This window comes from Micropterus salmoides, unplaced genomic scaffold (assembly GCF_014851395.1).
Source record: "Micropterus salmoides isolate LMB-PRFRI ecotype aquatic unplaced genomic scaffold, ASM1485139v1 Ms_hic_scaffold_8, whole genome shotgun sequence".
Classification (NCBI taxonomy): Eukaryota; Metazoa; Chordata; class Actinopteri; order Centrarchiformes; family Centrarchidae; genus Micropterus; species Micropterus salmoides.
The window spans coordinates 3,722,561-3,741,473 of NW_024044570.1; the positions used below are offsets into that span (position 1 = coordinate 3,722,561).

Sequence of the window (18,913 nt, forward strand, 5' to 3'; positions counted from 1 at the left end):
TGTGAATAACGTGCACAGGTGACAAAGGTCCATGTGCTGAAATCTTAAAGCTCCCAAGTTTTCATTAGTGCAACATTTCAACCTGCAAGAAAAAAAACAGATATTCGATTTGAACATCAAAAATAAAACCAAATTATGTTCACCTCAATTAGATTTTCAGCCGATCTGCTACAGCTAACGGCCTCCTGACTGAATGCACGGACATGAGACTGATCTTCTCATCTAACTCTGCAAGAAAGTGAATAAGCGTATTTCAGAAAATGTCAAACTCATCATTAAGGCAGCAGCAGGGAATTCTTTTAAAAAGAACTTGTTTGCATATTTGTTGAAACTTGTGCAACATTATGTAGGTACAACTGAAGGTCTGTTACGCCCCCCAGAGGGCAGAGGCTGAAACAGACAGTGAGTGGAGTGTATGGGGCAGTTTTGAGTGAGCAGACTTTCAGAGAAGAAGTGAGGAGACTTGGCTCTTTGTTCTGTTAGGAATGTCTCTGAGGGCAGAGGGCAGAATCCCATCAGTCCGTTTGCATCTAGCATTCCTCCTCTGGAATTGCTCCTCCTCTCTCCACAGGGGGAGGCTGCTGGCTGACAGTGAAGTTCGGGCTGCGATACAGAATGGCAAGATGGCGTCTCTGCTGCCCCCTGTCGGAACGGAGGTCTTCAGACGCTTCACACCAGCCTCACTGGGCGAGATCCAAGAACGCCACGAAGCCGAGGAGAAAGAGCGAAAGAGGAGGAAGAAGAACAAAGAGGTACAAAACATATTAATCACCTTTAAACTGTCAATAACAAGTAATTAATACACTGAGAGAAGAAGTAATGATGTAATGCCAAATTCTCTCCTCTGATTGGCTGACTCTGTGGTTGATAGGTAGCGGAGGATGACCTGCCCAAACCAGTTGGTGACCTGGAGGAAAGGAAGCCTCTCCCCTTCGTATTTGGGGACCCGCCCCCTGAGCTTCTCTACACCCCATTGGAGGAGCTGGATCCCTACTACCAATCACAGAAGGTCTTCTGATACATGTGATCAGTTTGAAACCAGCTGTATAAAACATGATGGTCAGCGTGTACTTTGTTAAAGCAGCTTCTCAACCAGTAGATGACCTCTGACCTTTGTGTCCCTCTGCAGACCTTCATCGTGCTCAGTAAAGGAAACGTCCTCCACAGGTTTAGTGCTGAGCGGCCGTGTTACCTGCTGAGCCCGTTCAGCCCCCTGAGGACCGTCGCCATCAAGATCCTCATTCACTCATATCCTTTATGATGTCACACCGTACTCCTCCCTGATTGGGTTAAAGGATGAGCTTTATTGTCCTGATATGATACAGGACTGTGTGGCGTAACCTGACCCGAGTGGCTAGGAAGGTGGTAGGTAGGCAGACTCAAACATCTTGTTCCCAGAGGGGATCATTTTATTTACAGTGGCCTGCAGGAGGGCGTTCAATTACCACCCAAACTGCTTCAGCCCGTCTCATTCTGATGCAGGTTGATCTACTCCATAACCTTACTACATAGACATCACTTAACATTTGGAACTTAGTTATCAGTTCACTCCGCTCTCACTGACTAGAAAACAGGTCAGGGATCTTTACGCGTTTGTTTAGATTAACCAAAAACAACCAAAAGACACATTCCTACGAAGAAAGAAAACCCTCTACTTGGTTTGGCCCGGTGATGTCATCCCTGACACCACCCTATTCCTATAAAACAGGAAATGCTTAGGCCGGCCCCCCCCCAAACAATTGTCCTGCAAGTGGAAGTGAACAAAGGAACAAGTAAGTTTAACACAGGAAAACAGGTAAGCTGATGATACACAGAGTAACTTTTAGAGCAATCGTAAAGGGCAACATTGCCGTCAATGGTAATGAGTAAAGATTACTACCGTAATTACCCTTCCCCCACCACGCCGCTATACGTTCCCAACATAGCAAGATTGCTCAAAAAGTTGCCATATATCTCATCGGCTTTAAACTATGTTTGAACCATCAACCTAATAAAATGTAACTGAAACTAATGTATGTGTTGACTTATCACATGCTTTGCTGTACACTGTAACGTAATTCAAACACAAACAACCCGAGATTTTGTGCATCCCTGTGGTGGCTTTCTGTCTCTTTGTGCCTCTTTTTCATGTGGTTTTGTGTTTTTTTGTTTTGCAATGTTTTTTGTCTATCTGTGGTGACTTTCTGTCTGTGTGCCTCTTTTTCATGCGGTTTTGTGTGTTTTTGTGGTGTTTTCCATGTGTTTGTCACAGCCTAGCTCATGGACTGGACAAAAACGGGAGACACACGGGTAAACTAAATATCAAAGTGATTTATTAATAAGAAAATAAGCGAAACCAATGAGTGGGAAGAATCTGTGAAGTCAATAGTTTAGGGAGTGGATGAGTGAAAATGTGCTGTAAAAACAAAGACAAGAAACCAAACAAACAACAAAGCTGATGAAGGAGGTCCAACCCAAGACTGACTGCTGCTCTGACTTATATGCATGGGGCACACAGGGCCCATGCCGCTGATTACCCTGCCAATCTACCAGCCAGATCATTCCCCAGAATGACACTTATACCCTCAATCGGCAGAGCAGGGCGCACTGCCATCTTAACCTCACCCTTGACCAAATTACAGTCCAGCAACAATTTATGCAAACGACCTAGGAAACCTTCAAACCACGGACCGAGACAAACTGCCCAGTATCACTTTCCTGAGGGAATGGCAATGTTGAGGCCAAAACAAATTAATCCAAGGAACCAGTATCCCTCAAAATCTTAACTGGCACCCGTACAGAACTCCCCATTAATGATACAAAGCCATTTGACACAAATGGTAGGTAATCTGAAAGCTTAGCCTTCACATCTACCTGGCCACAAGACAAAGCAGAACCCGGCACAGTTCGAATGGATGCAGTCCCTCTCTCTCTCCTACTTTCTCCTGCTCGGTGTGTCAGATGTTCATTTACTCCTCTGCCTCCTTTAGCGGTACTGGTACATGTAATAAGTGTAGTTTATTTGTAGACATGGAGGCGAGGCTCAGTGATTTAGAAGTCCGGCTCCGCACCTTGGTAGATCAGTCCTTAGCTACTGTAGCTAGCCAGTCCCCGGTAGTCAGTGCGGAACGGCCTGAGTTAGCCTCTGGTAGCCGTCCCCCGGCATCTCCTGTGCAGCCAGGAAGGGGGGGCTGGGTGACTGTCCGAAGGAGGAATAGTCGTAAGCATTAAAAGCCCACGGGGCATCATCAACCTGTTCACGTTTCTAACAGATTTTCTCCACTCAGCGACACACCCGCTGAGAAACCAACTCTGATCATTGGCAGCTCCATTTTGAGAAACGTGAAGTTAGCGAAGCCAGCGGCCATGGTTAAGTGCATCCCTGGGGCCAGAGCGGGCGACATTGAGTCTTATTTGAAACTGCTGGCTAAGGATAAACGTAAATACAGTAAGACTGTTATTCACGTCGGAGGTAATGACTCCCGGTTACGCCAATCGGAGGTCACTAAGATTAATGTTGAATCGGTGTGTACATATGAAAAAACAATGTCGGACACCGTAGTTTTCTCTAGACCCCTGCCAAATCTGACCAATGCTGACATGTATAGCCGCATGTCGTCATTCCGCCGCTGGTTGTCGAGGTGGTGTCCAGCAAACAATGTGGGCTTTGTAGATCGTTGGCAGACTTTCTGGGGAAGACCTGGTCTGATCCGGAGAGACGGCATCCATCCCACTTGGGAAGGAGCAGCTCTCATTTCTAGAAATCTGGCCAAGTTTATTAGTGGACCAAATCCATGACAACCCAGAGTTGAGACCAGGAGGCAGAGTCGCAGTTTAACACACTTCTCTGCCCTTCTTTTTCAGCAGTTACCCACCCAAAACCCTACGCAGAGTCGCAGTCTAACACACTTCTCTGCTCCTCCATTTCAGGAGTAACTTAGCGAAAATCCTATAGTGACGGTGTCTGTCCCCCGACCATCGAAATTATTTAAAAAGGTAAACAGAAGAGGAGCTGTGCATAAAAACCTCATAAAAATTAAAACCACAAGAGCAATAGTGTAAACTAATAGGAGAGTTAAATGTGGACTGTTAAACATCAGATCTCTCTCTTCTAAAGGTGTACTAGTAAATGAACTAATATCAGATAATGATATTGATTTATTTTGTCTTACTGAAACCTGGCTGGGTGATGGAGAATATGTTGATAAATGAATCCACCCCTCCCAGTCATATTAATACTCACATTCCTCGAGGCACAGGCCGAGGAGGTGGAGTTTCAGCTCTCTTTGACTACTAATCTGCTCTAAACCTAAACTAAATTATAACTCATTTGAAAGCCTTGTTCTTAGTCTTTCGCACCCAAGTTGGAAATCACTGCAACCAATTCTTTTTGTTATAGTGTACCAAGCACCTGGTCCGTACTCTGAATTCTTATCTGAATTTGCAGAGTTTTTGTCAACTTTAGTCCTTAAAACGGACAAAGTTATTATTGTAGAGGATTTTAATATTCATGTGTGACAGCTTCAGTGCTGCCTTTATCTCTTTGTTAGATTCATTCCATTGGCTTCTCTGAGTGTTCATGAACTGACTCACTGTTTTAACCACACCCTTGACCTTGTTTTGGTTTATGGTATTGAAATTGAACCTTTAATAGTGTTCCTACAGAATCCCTCTTCATCCGACCACTGTTTGAGAACTTTTGAGTTTGTATTGCTGAACTACTCGCCATTGGGCAAATATTGTTATACAAGATGTCTGTCTGATAGTGCTGTAGCTAAATTTAAGGATGCGATTCCATCAGCTCTAAATTCATTATCAGATCACAAAGTAACGGAGGACTCCTATGCTAATTTCAGTCCCTCCCAAATTAATCATCTTGTTGATAGTGCTGCAGGCTCGCTGCGAATGACACTCGACTCTGTTGCCCCTCTAAAAAAGAAAATACTAAAACAAAGACGGTTAGCTCCATGGTATAATACTGAAACTCGCAAATTAAAGCAAATATCGTGGAAACTTGAGAGGAATTGGCGTTCCACCAAACTGGAAAATTCTTGTTTAATTTGGCAAGATAGTCCTAAAACTTATAGGAAGGTCCTCCGTAATGCCAGAGCAGCGTACTACTCGTCATTAATAGAGGAAAATAGGAACAACACAAGGTTTCTTTTCAGCACTGTAGCCAGGCTGACAGAGAGTCACAGCTCTATTGAGCTGTGACATAGCTCTCAGTAGTTACGACTTCATGAGCTTCTTTAATGATAAAATGATAACTATTAGAAACAAAATTTACCAAGACCTGCCCTCAACTGGCACCGACTTATCTCTAAACTCAGGAACCTTAGAAACAGCTGTAGAACCAGATAAATGTTTAGACTGTTTTGCTTCCCTCAATCTTTACCAACTAATTTCGATAATTTCTTCATCTAAACCATCACCCTGCCTCTTAGACCCCATCCCGACTAGGCTGCTTAAAGAAGTTTTACCCTTAGTCAGCACTTCTCTACTAGATATGATCAATCTATCTTTATCAACAGGCTATGTACCACAGTACTTTAAAGTAGCTGTAATTAAACCTCTTCTGAAAAAGCCCAAACTTGATCCGGATGTTTTAGCCAACTATAGACCTATATCTAACCTTCCATTTCTCTCTAAGATCCTGGAGAAAGCAGTTGCTAAACAGCTGTGTGACTTTCTACAGAGCAATAGTTTATTTGAGGATTTTAAGTCTGGATTTAGAGCTCATCATAGCACAGAGACAGCACTGGTGAAAATTACTAACGACCTCCTTATTGCATCAGACAAAGGACTTGTCTCTGTACTGGTTTTATTAGATCTTAGTGCTGCATTTGATACCATTGACCATCAGATCCTATTACAGAGACTGGAATATTTCATTGGCATTAAAGGAACCGCTCTAAGCTGGTTTAAGTCCTATTTATCAGATCGATTTCAGTTTGTACATGTTAACGATGAGTCCTCCATGCACGCCAAAGTTAGTCAAGGAGTTCCTCAAGGATCTGTCCTCGGTCCAATCCTGTTCACTTTATACATACTTCCTTTAGGCAATATTATCAGGAAATATTCCATAAACTTTCATTGTTATGCAGATGATACTCAGTTATATTTATCGATCACACCAGATGAAACTCATCAGTTAGCTAAACTTCAAATGTGCCTTCAGGATGTTAAAACCTGGATGACCTGTAATTTTCTAATGTTAAACTCAGATAAAACTGAAGTTATTGTTCTGGGGCCTAAGCACCTCCGTGATGCATTATCTAAAGATATAGTTTCCCTTGATGGCATCGCCCTGGCCTCCAGCACCACTGTGAGGAATCTTGGAGTTATCTTTGATCAAGACATGTCGTTTAAGTCTCACATTAAGCAAATTTCAAGGACCGCCTTTTTTCACCTACGTAATATTGCAAAAATCAGAAACATCCTGTCTAAAAATGATGCAGAAAAACTAGTCCATGCATTTGTTACTTCTAGGCTGGATTACTGCAATTCCTTATTATCAGGCTGCTCGAAAAAGTCCATTAAGACTCTTCAGCTGATCCAGAATGCTGCAGCACGTGTTCTGACAGGAACCAGGAAAAGAGATCACATTTCTCCTGTCTTAGCTTCTCTGCATTGGCTTCCAGTAAAATCCAGAATAGAATTTAAAATCATTCTTCTTACCTACAAAGCTCTTAATGGTCAGGCACCATCTTATCTTAAAGAGCTCATAGTACCTTACTACCCCACCAGAGCACTGCGCTCCCAGAATGCAGGGTTACTTGTGGTTCCTAGAGTTTCCAAAAGTAGACTAGGAGCCAGAGCGTTCAGCTATCAAGCTCCAGTCCTGTGGAACCAGGTTCCAGTTTGGGTTCAGGAGGCAGACACCATCTCCACATTTAAGAGTAGGCTCAAGACTTTCCTCTTTGATAAAGCTTATAGTTAGGGCTGGCTCAGGTGAGTCCTGAACCATCTCTTAGTTATGCTGCTATAGGCCTATACTGCCAGGGGACTTCCCATGATGCACTGAGCTCCTCTCTCCTCTACTTTCTCTCCCTCTGTATGCAACCTCATCCCATTATTGCATGTTACTAACACAACTTCTCCCCTTTCCGGTAGTCTTGTGCTTTCTCGTCCCTCTCCTCTCTCCTCCTATCACTTCCTGTAGGTGTTTCTGGCTCTGGAGCTGTGGAGTCTGGATCTGTGGCTGCGAGTCACCTGCTGCCCCCGTGTTCCTGCTCGACACCCTCTGCTGCAACAACTATTGTTACTAGTCCTCTTGTTATTATTGTTATTATAATCATTAATATTATGATTATTATCATTAACACTACTATAAATATCTGTACCATTTAGTCTATAGCAATATCACCTTTACTGTCTGTACCTCCTGTGTGTATATTGTGTAGGCTGCCTCCCTCCCCTCTCTCTCCTTTCTTCCATCCCTGTCTCTCTCTCTCTCTCTCTCTCCTTCACCCCCAATTGGTCGAGGCAGATGGCCGCCCACCCTGAGCCATGGTACTGCTCGAGGTTTCTGCCTCTTAAAAGGAAGTTTTTCCTTGCCTCTGTCTCCTAGTGCTGCTCTTGGTGGGAATTGTTGGGCTTCTGTAAATAACATCACAGAGTACGGTCTAGACCTGCTCTTTTATGAAAAGCGCTTTGAGATAACTGTTGTTGTGATTTGGCGCTATATAAATAAAATTGAATTAAAAAGTTCAGTGTTTGTCTGTGGTCATATTGTTTTGTCCTCTGGATTTGGGACACACTGTTGGTTTTCCTTAACACCCAAACTTTCTTCAGTTTGTTCATCATGATGACGCTTCTGACCAACTGCGTGTTCATGACGATGAGTGATCCTCCAGCATGGAGCGGGATTGTGGAGTGAGTTAACACACAAACCACCACAGAAGAAGAAGCAGCAGAGTTGATCACTGGCTCTCGTCTGGAAATAACATAAAACTGTAACTGGGTTCAGAGACAAAGAGTCCGTCTGTCCTCAGTGTCAGACGTCGTCTCAGAGCTAAAGCAGATGAAGGTCACTGAAGTTCACACATTTTCACCTCTGCAAAGTTTGAGCTCTGACTTGAATCTCTGTCCTCAAGAAATAAAACACTCTTTCAAACAGCATTTGAAATGAGTCCGGTGAACGGAGGCTACAATTTGCAGTGGAGCTGAACATGTAAAGTTTGTCCTGATGGTGGTGCTTGGGGAAACATTGTGGCTTCATATAAATGTAAAGTGAGATCAGCATGTTTCATCGCCAACTTTGTATTTCTACTTACCATCAGCTGAGAAGGGCCAGTAGACGTGGTGGAACAATGCCTTCTCATCCCAATTCTGTTTTTGTTTTTTTTACGTTTAGGGCTCTGTGGTTAAGTTTGCAAGACTAAATATGCAGCGGCTGGTTGGATTTCCAAAATGAAACTGTATATATATACTTATATGTATATATATATTTGACAGTAGATCAGTGCAGAAAACAAAGTTCTGTGTTCCTCTGAGACTGATGTGTTTTTTTGACCTTTACACTTTAATCTCTGTGTGTTGTGTCTTGAACAGGTACGTGTTCATAGCTGTCTACACGTTTGAAACCATCGTGAAGGTGGCGTCCAGAGGCTTCTGTGTCGGAAAGTTCACCTTTCTCAGAGACCCCTGGAACTGGCTGGACGTCATGGTCGTCACCACGGCGTAATAATCAGTAACACATCTGATTCACACTTATGCTTCACAGAGGGATTTTCGGCCCAAAGAGACACAAAACAAACCCAACAGAGGAGGAAGGCGGTTGATACATCTGCAGATATCAGAGCATCAGACTGATGCTTTGGTTAATCTGGAATTAATGAAAATTAAAATTGTATTTATTAATCGTCTCTCTGATGAGGTTTTTCATGTGTGGCCTCAGTTTGTTCGACTGACGGTGATGTGTCCTGTGTTTCAGGTATCTGATAATGTTTGTGAATCTGGGGAAGTTATCTGTGCTGTGGATGGTTCCTCGAACCCTGAAGCTCCTGGCGGTCATCCCAGGTGGGTGTGCGTGGAGATAATAATGATGAGAGAAATCTGTAATGATGAGATAGATCATAAATAATGATGACGCTCTGTCCTTCTGCAGTCTCTGGACTGAAGACGACTGTCCGAGCTCTCGTCCAGTCAGTGAAGAGGCTCGCCGGCGTCACAGTGCTTGCGGCGTTGTGCCTCAGCGTCATAGCCCTAACGGCGTTGCATCTGTTCATGGGAAGCCTGAAGCACAGATGTGTCATGATACCGTTGCATAGCAACCAGACGTCCTACGAGGACGTCACCTATGGTTACTACGACAACAAAACAGGAAGCAGTGTTTTCGATTTCAACGAATACATAAACAATCAAAGTATGATGATGATTAAAATAACAAAACAAATCAGAGCAGGAAGCAGCTGCTTCAGAGAAGCATCTCACATGTCTCTGTCTGTCTCTCTGTATTGCTGTGTCTCTCTGTCTCTCTGTGTCTCTTTGCGTCTCTCTGTGTCTCTTTGCGTCTCTCTGTCTCACTGTTTCTCCCTGTCTCTCTCTCTCTCTCTGGCTGTCTCTGTGTCTCTCTCTGTCTGTGTCTCTCCCTGTCTCTATCTCTGTCTCACTGTGTCTTTCTATCTCTCTCTGTCTGTCTCTCTATCTCTGTCTCTCTGTCTCTCTCTGTCTCTCTCTGTGTCTCCCTGTGTCTCCCTGATAGATAGCACCTACTTCCTGCCGGGTCAGGTTGATGCTCTGCTGTGTGGAAACGGCTCTGATGCTGAGTAAGTTAACATCACTGCATCCAGACATGATGATGAAACTGATAAAGATGATGATGATGAAGATGATGATGTGTTCAGGGTCTGTCCAGAGGGTCACCTCTGTGTGAAGGGGGGGAGAAACCCAAACTACGGCTTCACCAGCTACGACTCATTTGGTTGGTCTCTGCTGTCCGTGTTCAGACTGATGACCCAGGACTTCCGGGAGAACCTGGTGCAGATGGTAACAGACCGGTTCCGGTCCACTGACCTCTTGAACTGTTTCTCTGACTGTAGCTCTGTACCTGTCTCCCCTCACCTGTCTGTCTGTCTGTCTGCAGACGCTACAAGCTGCAGGTAAACGCTGCCTGATTTTCTTCGTGCTCGTCTTCCCCGTCTGTCTCTGCCTCCTCAGCCTGGTCCTGGCGGTGGTTGCCATGGCGTCAGGCGAGCAGGAGGAGGCTGACGTCGCCGAGGCAAAACAGAAAGAAAAAGAGTTCAGTCAGATCCTGAAGGTGCTGAAGAGGAGAGAAGAAGAGGAGGTGAGAGAGGTTATAAATCTTCGTAAGTGTAATAGGAAGCAGTTTGTCTTTGACTTAATCAGCAGCAGCATTTTTCTTCATATGTATTCAGCGAAATGCTGAAATGCGCTCTGTAGAGCAGTTTGTCCGTTTGGGCTACCATAGAAACATGGCGGTGAAACATGGTGATGTCTCTGTAAGAGGCCCCGCGGTGTGTGTAGATAGAAATGTCTCATTCTAAGGTAAAAACAATTCATTATGGAAGATTGTTACACAGCACTGAAAACATAGTTATGATATTTTCTTGCATTTCTGTCAGTAGACCCTCAGAAATATTACACACTGGACCTTTAATGCAGCAGGATTCAAATAAAGCTTTTCAAATGTGTTATTACAGCAGGCAGCCAGCAGGGCGGCGCTCTCAGAGGAACAAGAGGGTGAAAGCAGGCAGAGCCAGGAGCGAAGATCTACTGCCGTGGAAGGTACATACGCACACATTATCTGTTTCCCATCAGACTTTGGACAGCTCTGCTTCAGATTGGCCAGTACTCCAGCTGGCTAGAGGGTCAGGGAAAGCATAACACCACTGAGGGTCCTCTCAAGTATGGAAAGACAAACGTGTGTGTGTGTGTGCGGGTGGTATTTTAAGTCCAGTCCTGCCTCCTACTCTGCCTCTCATTGGTTAACCCTGAACCGAAACTTGATTCTAAACTGAACCTTAAAGAGGTTTGTGTAGTGGGGCTGGATGAGGTACTTATACACAGTTGGTGTATTACTTGCAGTAGATGGAGGTCAGCGTGTCCCTAGCTTGGAGAAGCAGAGAGTTGTACCAGAAGCTAAGCTACGTAGAACCAGTCCCTGAAACCAGAAGCTCTCTGAACCAAACAGTAAATGGTCCAGTGGGCTGCTTGCTGAGTCCATGTTAAAGGACGACTCCCCTCCTGCACGCTGAATTTCAGCTGAATGTTTATATTCGCAAAGTGCAGAACAAAGATGAAAAGAGCTTTGTTCTGTGATGACAGAAAATAGTTTCTCTTTACTTTGAACCTTTTTTATTTATGGACTTCTATTATTACTGTCTTATATTTGAACATGGACTGTCTACTGATTATGCATCGCTCTGCTCTGGGCCAGACGCTCGAAGCTGCTCTAGGACCAGCTGATGATTGTATTAGAACTTCATTGTTCTCTTCTCCTTTAATAAATATTATTATAGAATAAATATTTTATTTGCCAAATTCTCCAGCAGGAACAAGTTGCACAGATGAAGTAGAAGCAATATTGATTTGTTGATGATTGGAATCTTGAGTATACTCTCAACTGTGTACTGTGGATTGGCTGTATTTGTGAGGAGGATATATTCCCTACGAGTACAAAGTACCCTGAAGCTGAAGCTCCTGCTGTTGACAGGGTCAGCACCTGAAAGTAGGCCCAACATCAGATCAGAACTGCTTCTACAAACTGGGGACACGCTGTCCTCCATCTACTGCAAGTAATACACTGACTGTGTATAAGTTCTTCATACAGCCCCACTTTAAAATACAACCGCTATCCCTTTAAAACCAATTCTGAACCTTCTAATTCACCTTATTTTATTCAGACAGCAGCAGCTCACTTGTCATACAGAGCAGGTTTAGACCGGACTCTGTGGTAGTATTTACGGAGACACAACAGAACCCACCAGGACCAGCACTTGGCCACAGAGGCAGAAACCTCGAGCAGAACCTGGACTCGCTTGCTTCGACTGGGTTAAGGGGACAGAGAGACAGACAGACCTGACCCCGTCAGATAATCATCTTCTTGTGTTTCTAATCTCAGTGATATTACTCCTGCTGTCTGTTGATGTTCTGGTTGATCATGTGATTGTGTTTATTTATGGTTTGATATGAAAAAGGAAAGATGTCAAATCTTCTGGCTCATATCTAGATACCTGTCTCTGTCTCTGCTGGTCTCACTATGTTGCTGTGTTTCAGAGTCTGAGGAGGACCAGAGGACGTGTCCTCTGTGCTGGTTTGTCTTCGCCGACCTCCTCCTGAAGTGGAACTGTTGTGGTTATTGGCGGTGGCTCAAACAGCGGCTCTACACCTTCATCACAAACCCGTTCTTCGACCTCGGGATTGTCGTCTGCCTCGTCCTCAACACTGTCTTCATGGCTGCGGAACATTATCCAATGACGGAGGGCTTTTACTGGCAGCTAACTGTCGCTCATCTGGTCAGTGTCAAAGAAAATAATAATAATAACTCGTTTAGCTGACACTTACAGCTGGTCAGAGTCAAAGTCTGAAGTTTTAAACAGGAAGCAGCTTCAAAACAACAGGCAGTAAATGTAGTGGACAGGTACGTTACAGAGCTGCAAAGGCTGAGCAGGTGAACCTTGACCTCTGACCTCTGACCTCTCTCAGGTCTTCACAGTGATCTTCCTAGCTGAGATGATCCTCAAACTTGTGGCCCTGGGCCTGTACGGATATTTCCAGGTCAGACTTCCTGTTTGTTACCGCGTTACAGTGACCATGACGTCGTTCCCTTGTTTACACGTGTGTCTGTTCTGCTGCCATGGTTACAGGTGGGCTGGAACGTCTTTGACAGCATCGTGGTTGCCGTCAGTCTGCAGGAGCTGTTTCTGTTTTCTTATTTGCTGAATACTCTCCTACTGGTCAGTGACATCGTCATCGCCACAAACATTACCAAATAATGTTATTAAATACTAAAAATATAACTGTCACCTGTCTGTCTACCTGTCTCCTACCCGTCTGTCGACCTGTCTCCTGTGCAGATGCGAGTGTTGAGGCTGGCCAGGTGGTGGCCGTCCCTCCGCATGTTGTTAAAGTTCATTTGGACCTCTGTGAAAGCCCTGAGGAACCTGATTCTTGTTTTGCTCATTATGGTCTTCATCTTCACCATCGTTGGCATACAGCTGTTCCGCAAGGACTACAGAGACAACGTCTGTCACATCGCGCTTCCTCGCTGGCAAATGAACGATTTCTTCCATGCCTTCCTAATCATCGTCAGGATCCTGTTTGGAGAGTGGATCGAGACCACGTGGGACTGCATGGAGGCCTCAGGACAGACAATGTGTCTGATCTTCTTCATAATGGTCCTGGTCATCGGAAAGCTGCTGGTGAGTCTCTGCAGGTACACACTTTATGACCTGAACCTGGTTCCTGGACATCACTAATCATTCAGAGTCCTGCATCTCCGCTCTAGTTACAAACAGTTCCTGGTCTTGAATCTGTTACTAGTCTTGTTGAAGATCTTGAATCTGTTTTCACTCTTGTTGCCAGTCCTGCCCCTGCTCTAATGGCGTGTGGTAGCTTGTTCCACCATCGTGGTGTCACACAGCTTTGTGTGAAGGGAGCCAGGCAGTGTTCGTTGGAGGAGCGCAGTGGCCCAGAAGGAATGTAGGCTTGGATTATTAGGTAGATGGTGCAGACCCAGGAGTTACTCTGGATGCAGCATTAGGGACTTGGATTTGATTCTGGAGGCCAGTGGAGGACACTGAGTAATGGAGTGACATGAGTCCTTTTGGGCTGATCAAAAACCAGATGGACTGCTGCATTCTGAACCATTTCTAGGGGTTTCACTTTAGGATCGATCCGCACATCACTAGTAACGGCAGTCAGCACATTTTTTTTACCTTTCCTCTCTTGCCCCAGGCAGGTTACACCGATAAATCTGTATTTGGGGCTCGTTGTTTCCCTTAAATTAACTGAACAACTGAATTGTGGAGAATGGAACCGATCTAACGATTTGTAGCATGTCCATACTGACACATTGATCATACTTTTAAACATTAATATTTGTATTAACGATCTAAGCAGATTAGAAACAGCTAAAGCAGCGACCCGGCGGGTTTAAGATGTTTTATACATCCAAAGAACTTCTATAAAAACTAAACCAAGCGTCAAATTGAGGCAGGCGTTTATTTGTGAAAATATGTTCCCACACCAGGCCGGTAAACGGGATAGGTGGCTATTTGGGACTCTGCTATTAATTGAAGTTTTACGGGTATGTCCAAGAGACAGTCCGTGATCCGTGCCGAGACAGTGAGGTCGTCTGGGAAGGATAGGGTACATGTAGTGCCGACCTGTGCATCGAGCAGGCTGATTGGTTACTGTACCGTGGGTACATTTCCTCTCTGTTTCAGAGTTTGGGCATAGCTACATTTCAGCCTCGTACTGTCACAGTGATCTTTAACAGAACAGGAATCTCAACTCCTCTTCAAGTCACGTCACGTGGTCGCCCATCTTGCCATTTTCCGTCCCTTTATGTTGTCAAATCAAAATGATTTCACAGATGTTGTGGTTCATTCACACTGTCACCGGACTGGAGGTCCTAAATCTGTCCTTGAATTACTTCCTGGTCCTGTTTCAGGTCCTGAATTGGTTCCTGGCCTTGTTGCAGGTCTGCAGTGTGTTCTTGATTTACTTCCTGGTTTGTTGCTGGTCTTGTATCATGCCCTGAATGTTTTCTTGGTCTTGTATCATGCCCTGAATGTTTCCCTGGTCTTGTATCATGCCCTGAATGTTTCCCTGGTCTTGTATCATTCCCTGAATGTTCCTTGTCTGGTTTCAGATCCTGACTCTGTTCCTGACTTTATTTCAGACCCTGACTCTGTTCCTGACCTTATTTCAGACCCTGACTCTGTTCCTGACCTTATTTGAGACCCTGACTCTGTTCCTGACCTTATTTCAGACCCTGACTCTGTTTCTGACCTTGTTTCAGATCCTGACTCTGTTCCTGACTTTATTTCAGATCCTGACTCTGTTCCTGACCTTGTTGCTGAGCTCGGTCATCAGTGATAGTCTTGTGGCTCCAGACGAAAAGGAAAACAACAACCTGCAGATCGCCATAGGCCTGATAAAGAAGGCTGTGGCCTGGAACAAGACTTGCATCCTGGGATGTATCAGGACTTTACAGGGAAAGAAGGACCATGTCAACCCAGACCACAGAGGTAGGACCAGACCAAGGACTAAAGCAGACTTTATTTGATGACCTCTTTACTTTTCTCTCACTGTTTATAGTTGATTTGTTTTGTTATATGTTTTTATGTTTTGTAGTTTGGATGTTTTTGGGTTCAGGTGTTTCAGTTTGTGCAGACTGAATAATTTAACGTAAAGATTTTATGACTGAATGTATTTTGTGTGATTTACTGATTTTTTTTTTTTTCTGGTTGCATAATTTATCGGTAGCAGTTGACAGTATGGAAGAAAACAGGAAGGTGTACGTGGACTTGAACCTGGTGACTTCAGACCAGCCGGTGTCAGAGGTCAAGGCCCACATTGAATCCCAGAGGGTCCCCACAGCCGAGATCGAATTTAATAGGCCTGAAAATGAAGATGAACAGAAAAAGCAACAAGTAAACCATATTTTATTCTACTTCAGTATTTCAACTAATACTGAACTGTTGTGTCTGAAATAGGACGGATTCATACCTACTATCCTACATACTAGCACCCATACTACAGATGCTAAGACTAATACTTTATTTCCAGCCTTATTAATTTGCTGTCATTTTTAGACCATGTTGCTGCTGTCTCTCGCTTTACACAACATAAGAAAAATCAGACCTCACGCAATACACCAATTTCTCTTCTCAGCGACTGCAGTGCCCTCCTAGCAGGTCTTCCAACCACAGCGAAAGGGAAAATGGCAGTAAAACAACGACATGTAGTATTCACATTTTACAGAAATCAAACTCCGCCTCAGAGTTTTGTATCTCAAGACATCTCCATCCTTTTTGACATGTTCCTTTCCTGATAAATTTGATTCAGTGTTCAAGTGACTGAATGACATCAGTCTCTGGATGTCATGAAGTTTCCTGCAGCTTCACAGAGAAAAGACTCATATGTTCAGGATTAAAGGCAGCAGGTCTGCACCCACTTTGAGTCTTGGTCCCTTAGAACCACGACCACGTCAAACACCTGGGAGTTATTACTGATGCTCACCTGAGAGTCATCAGTGGTTTATCTCTGTGGATTAAAAACTGTCTGTCCTCCACGTTAGTCCAAACTGAAACATCAGCAGCTGTTGGGTGGTTGTGGTTAAATATGGTTCAGACCTTCATGTTTCCCTCAGGGTGAACTGTAACAACTTTTCTTCTAGTGGCATCATCAGGTCAACATGTAAATGTGTCCAACACTTTGCTTTATGACCAACTGATGTTGTCCCCATCAGCATCAGCTATACAGAAAGTGAAGCTCTGTGATTGGCTGTTTGGTAGTGAAATGCACCCTGGGAGTTGTAGTTGATGGCCCTCTGTCAGTTTTTACGTTCTCAGGCTTCTGGTAACTCTGACTTTTTGTCACAGCTGTTCATCTTTTGTTGTGAAGATTCAAAAGGAGAGTTTCATGTTGACCCAAACTGTGAGGCTCACATCGTTTCTGAGAAACATGAGGTCGGAAATAACTCCTCACACTACACACCTCAAATTATATATAATAAAAATAATAAATTTTATTTCTATAGTGCTTTTCAGGACACTCAAAGACACGGATGTGTGTGGGTAGGTAGTTCCAGAGGGTGGTGCCTGCGATGGTTAAAGCTCAGCCCTCCCCAGGTACATTGCTTGGTCCTGAGTGGTAGCGAGAGGAGGTTTGTGTCGGAGGAGGTTATCTGGGAGGGTTGTGGAGGTGGAGCAGGTCTGTGAGTGAGGAAGGTGCCTAGTTATGGGAGGGCTTTGTGGGTTCATGTTCAGAAACTACATGTGACCACTATAAACTGTTGAATCTGTTCATGGATCAGTCGACAGCTTCACCTCTCAGAACCTGAAATAATGCCTCCTCAACTCAAACAGGTCTGAGTGACCACCTGGAGTCAGGATAGTCCTGTAAACTGCTACAGGTGTTCATACAGAGTAACCAATCGCATCGCAGTTTACAGGACTGTCAGGACTCAATAATTAACATTACTGTCCGACTGTGTTTTGTTGCAATGTCAACATGAACATGTACAACACAGACTGTTGGTGATTATAACGAAAATAATGTTAATGATGATAAACTTTGTGTATAATCTGTTGATTGTTTTTGTTCAGTGTGATGACGTGCAGAAACATCCTAAAGTCCAGCAGGACGAAGACGATGAAGCTCGTAAAGGAAGCATACCTGAGGACTGCTGCAGCGACAGTATGAGTCTTTCTGTAGAACCGATGACGATCAGAAGCCAATCAGTGATCAGTAACAGTCTGATAAGTCTGCATGTGTGTTTCAGAGTGTTACCGTTGCTGTCCGTTCCTGGATGTAGGCACGTCCCAGGGCAGCGCAAGGGTCTGGTCTAACTTCAGAAGAGCATGTTTCTCAATCGTACAACAGAAATACTTTGAAATCTTAATCATCTTCATCATCCTGCTGAGCAGTGGCGCTCTGGTAAACACAAACATGATTATATTCATTCAATACAGATTTAAACAGCTGCTCAGAGCGGACCAGTTCCTTCACATGTTATCTGTCTTCTGAATTTGAGATCAGATGAAATGGTTGTAAAGGTGGTGGTGTAAGAAGGATGCTGTCGGTAGGCTGGTCAGGGTGGATGTATGAAGACCGGAAAGAGGAGACTCAGAGTGGGGGTTCCGTCTTGGAAGTGGTTTCGTCTGAGCAAGTTACTGGCCCCCAGATGTTACCTAGACGAGACATGAGAGTGGTGTGCAACGAGTTGAATAGGAAGGGATAAAGGGATGAGGGATAAAGGGATGAGGGAAGAGGGTATGGGGGGGAATAAGGGGAAAGACGAACGGATGAAGATGAGGGAAAGGGAGGGTGGGTCGAGCAATCTGAGACAAACGGTGCCGGCTGAGTAGCACGGGTAGATAGGCTTGACAGGTAATTTGAGGTGTAGTTGAATTTAGCTTTTGAGTATCAACTCTATTGCTAAGTAGATTCACACATATGAGGACTTTTGATAGATTTTAAAAAGTAGTAAAAAATTAAGTATAAAACTGACAAGATATAAAAAAAATATAATAGTAACATAAAGAACATGTCCAATGTTTCAGTTTGTGCAGTGATATGCAAAATATGTACATCGAATATACATTTGCAGACATTTACAGTATGTACTGTGCAGGTGTGGGGTGGGGGAACTCCCTAGAACCCCCTCAAGGACCCCTGGGGGTTCCAGAGACCCCACTTTTTGAGAACCACTGCTACTGTATATTGTCCGCATGCTGGGTTGATTTTTAACCCAGTGATTTTTATTGTGATTCTGTCTGATAATGACATGAGTTATAACATGATTTGATTATGGATTAGGGATAACATGTTAAAGTGAAGTAAAGTGTTAAAAGGATCAGATCTAAAGAGGTTGTCACTAAGTTGGCCACACTGTTGGAATCGTATATATATCAGTGTCATCTGCATAAAGGTTGATAGTGATGTTCAGATAGAAAGATGTAGATTATTAATATAAATGCTAATGCAAAGAACAACAGAACTTTGAGGCTCAGAAAATGTGTCATTTAATTCTTTAACATGTAAATATGATGCCACTTAGTTTTACTACATTGTGCATTATGAGCTGATAGTTTAGATAGTTTAAAAAGAACGTAGAATTACAAGACCAAAGCTTTGTCTAATAAATTGTATCAAACTGTATCAGGACCAGTGGTGGAAGAAGTACTCAATTCCATTCAATTTCAAGTAAAAGTACAGATACCACATGAAAAATGTTACT

At 43.9% G+C, this 18,913-nt stretch overlaps 1 protein-coding gene across 2 annotated transcripts in view; it reads left to right on the forward strand.

Moving 5' to 3' along the window:
* LOC119893835 (sodium channel protein type 4 subunit alpha B-like) overlaps nt 1-18,913 on the forward strand; it is a 30,646-nt gene that overhangs the window by 505 nt on the left and 11,228 nt on the right. Inside the window, exons 2-20 of one of the 2 annotated variants that reach the window (XM_038706190.1) lie at nt 572-752; nt 872-1,009; nt 1,130-1,248; nt 7,765-7,854; nt 8,533-8,661; nt 8,915-9,000; nt 9,089-9,346; nt 9,686-9,749; nt 9,828-9,969; nt 10,067-10,267; nt 10,644-10,728; nt 12,220-12,458; nt 12,649-12,720; nt 12,810-12,899; nt 13,020-13,364; nt 14,999-15,197; nt 15,436-15,602; nt 17,280-17,370; nt 17,456-17,610. In XM_038706190.1, coding sequence (XP_038562118.1) covers nt 572-752; nt 872-1,009; nt 1,130-1,248; nt 7,765-7,854; nt 8,533-8,661; nt 8,915-9,000; nt 9,089-9,346; nt 9,686-9,749; nt 9,828-9,969; nt 10,067-10,267; nt 10,644-10,728; nt 12,220-12,458; nt 12,649-12,720; nt 12,810-12,899; nt 13,020-13,364; nt 14,999-15,197; nt 15,436-15,602; nt 17,280-17,370; nt 17,456-17,610 — 2,851 coding nt within the window. The remainder of the gene's footprint in view (nt 1-571; nt 753-871; nt 1,010-1,129; nt 1,249-7,764; nt 7,855-8,532; nt 8,662-8,914; nt 9,001-9,088; nt 9,347-9,685; nt 9,750-9,827; nt 9,970-10,066; nt 10,268-10,643; nt 10,729-12,219; nt 12,459-12,648; nt 12,721-12,809; nt 12,900-13,019; nt 13,365-14,998; nt 15,198-15,435; nt 15,603-17,279; nt 17,371-17,455; nt 17,611-18,913) is intronic. The other variant, XM_038706191.1, reaches the window with a different exon arrangement.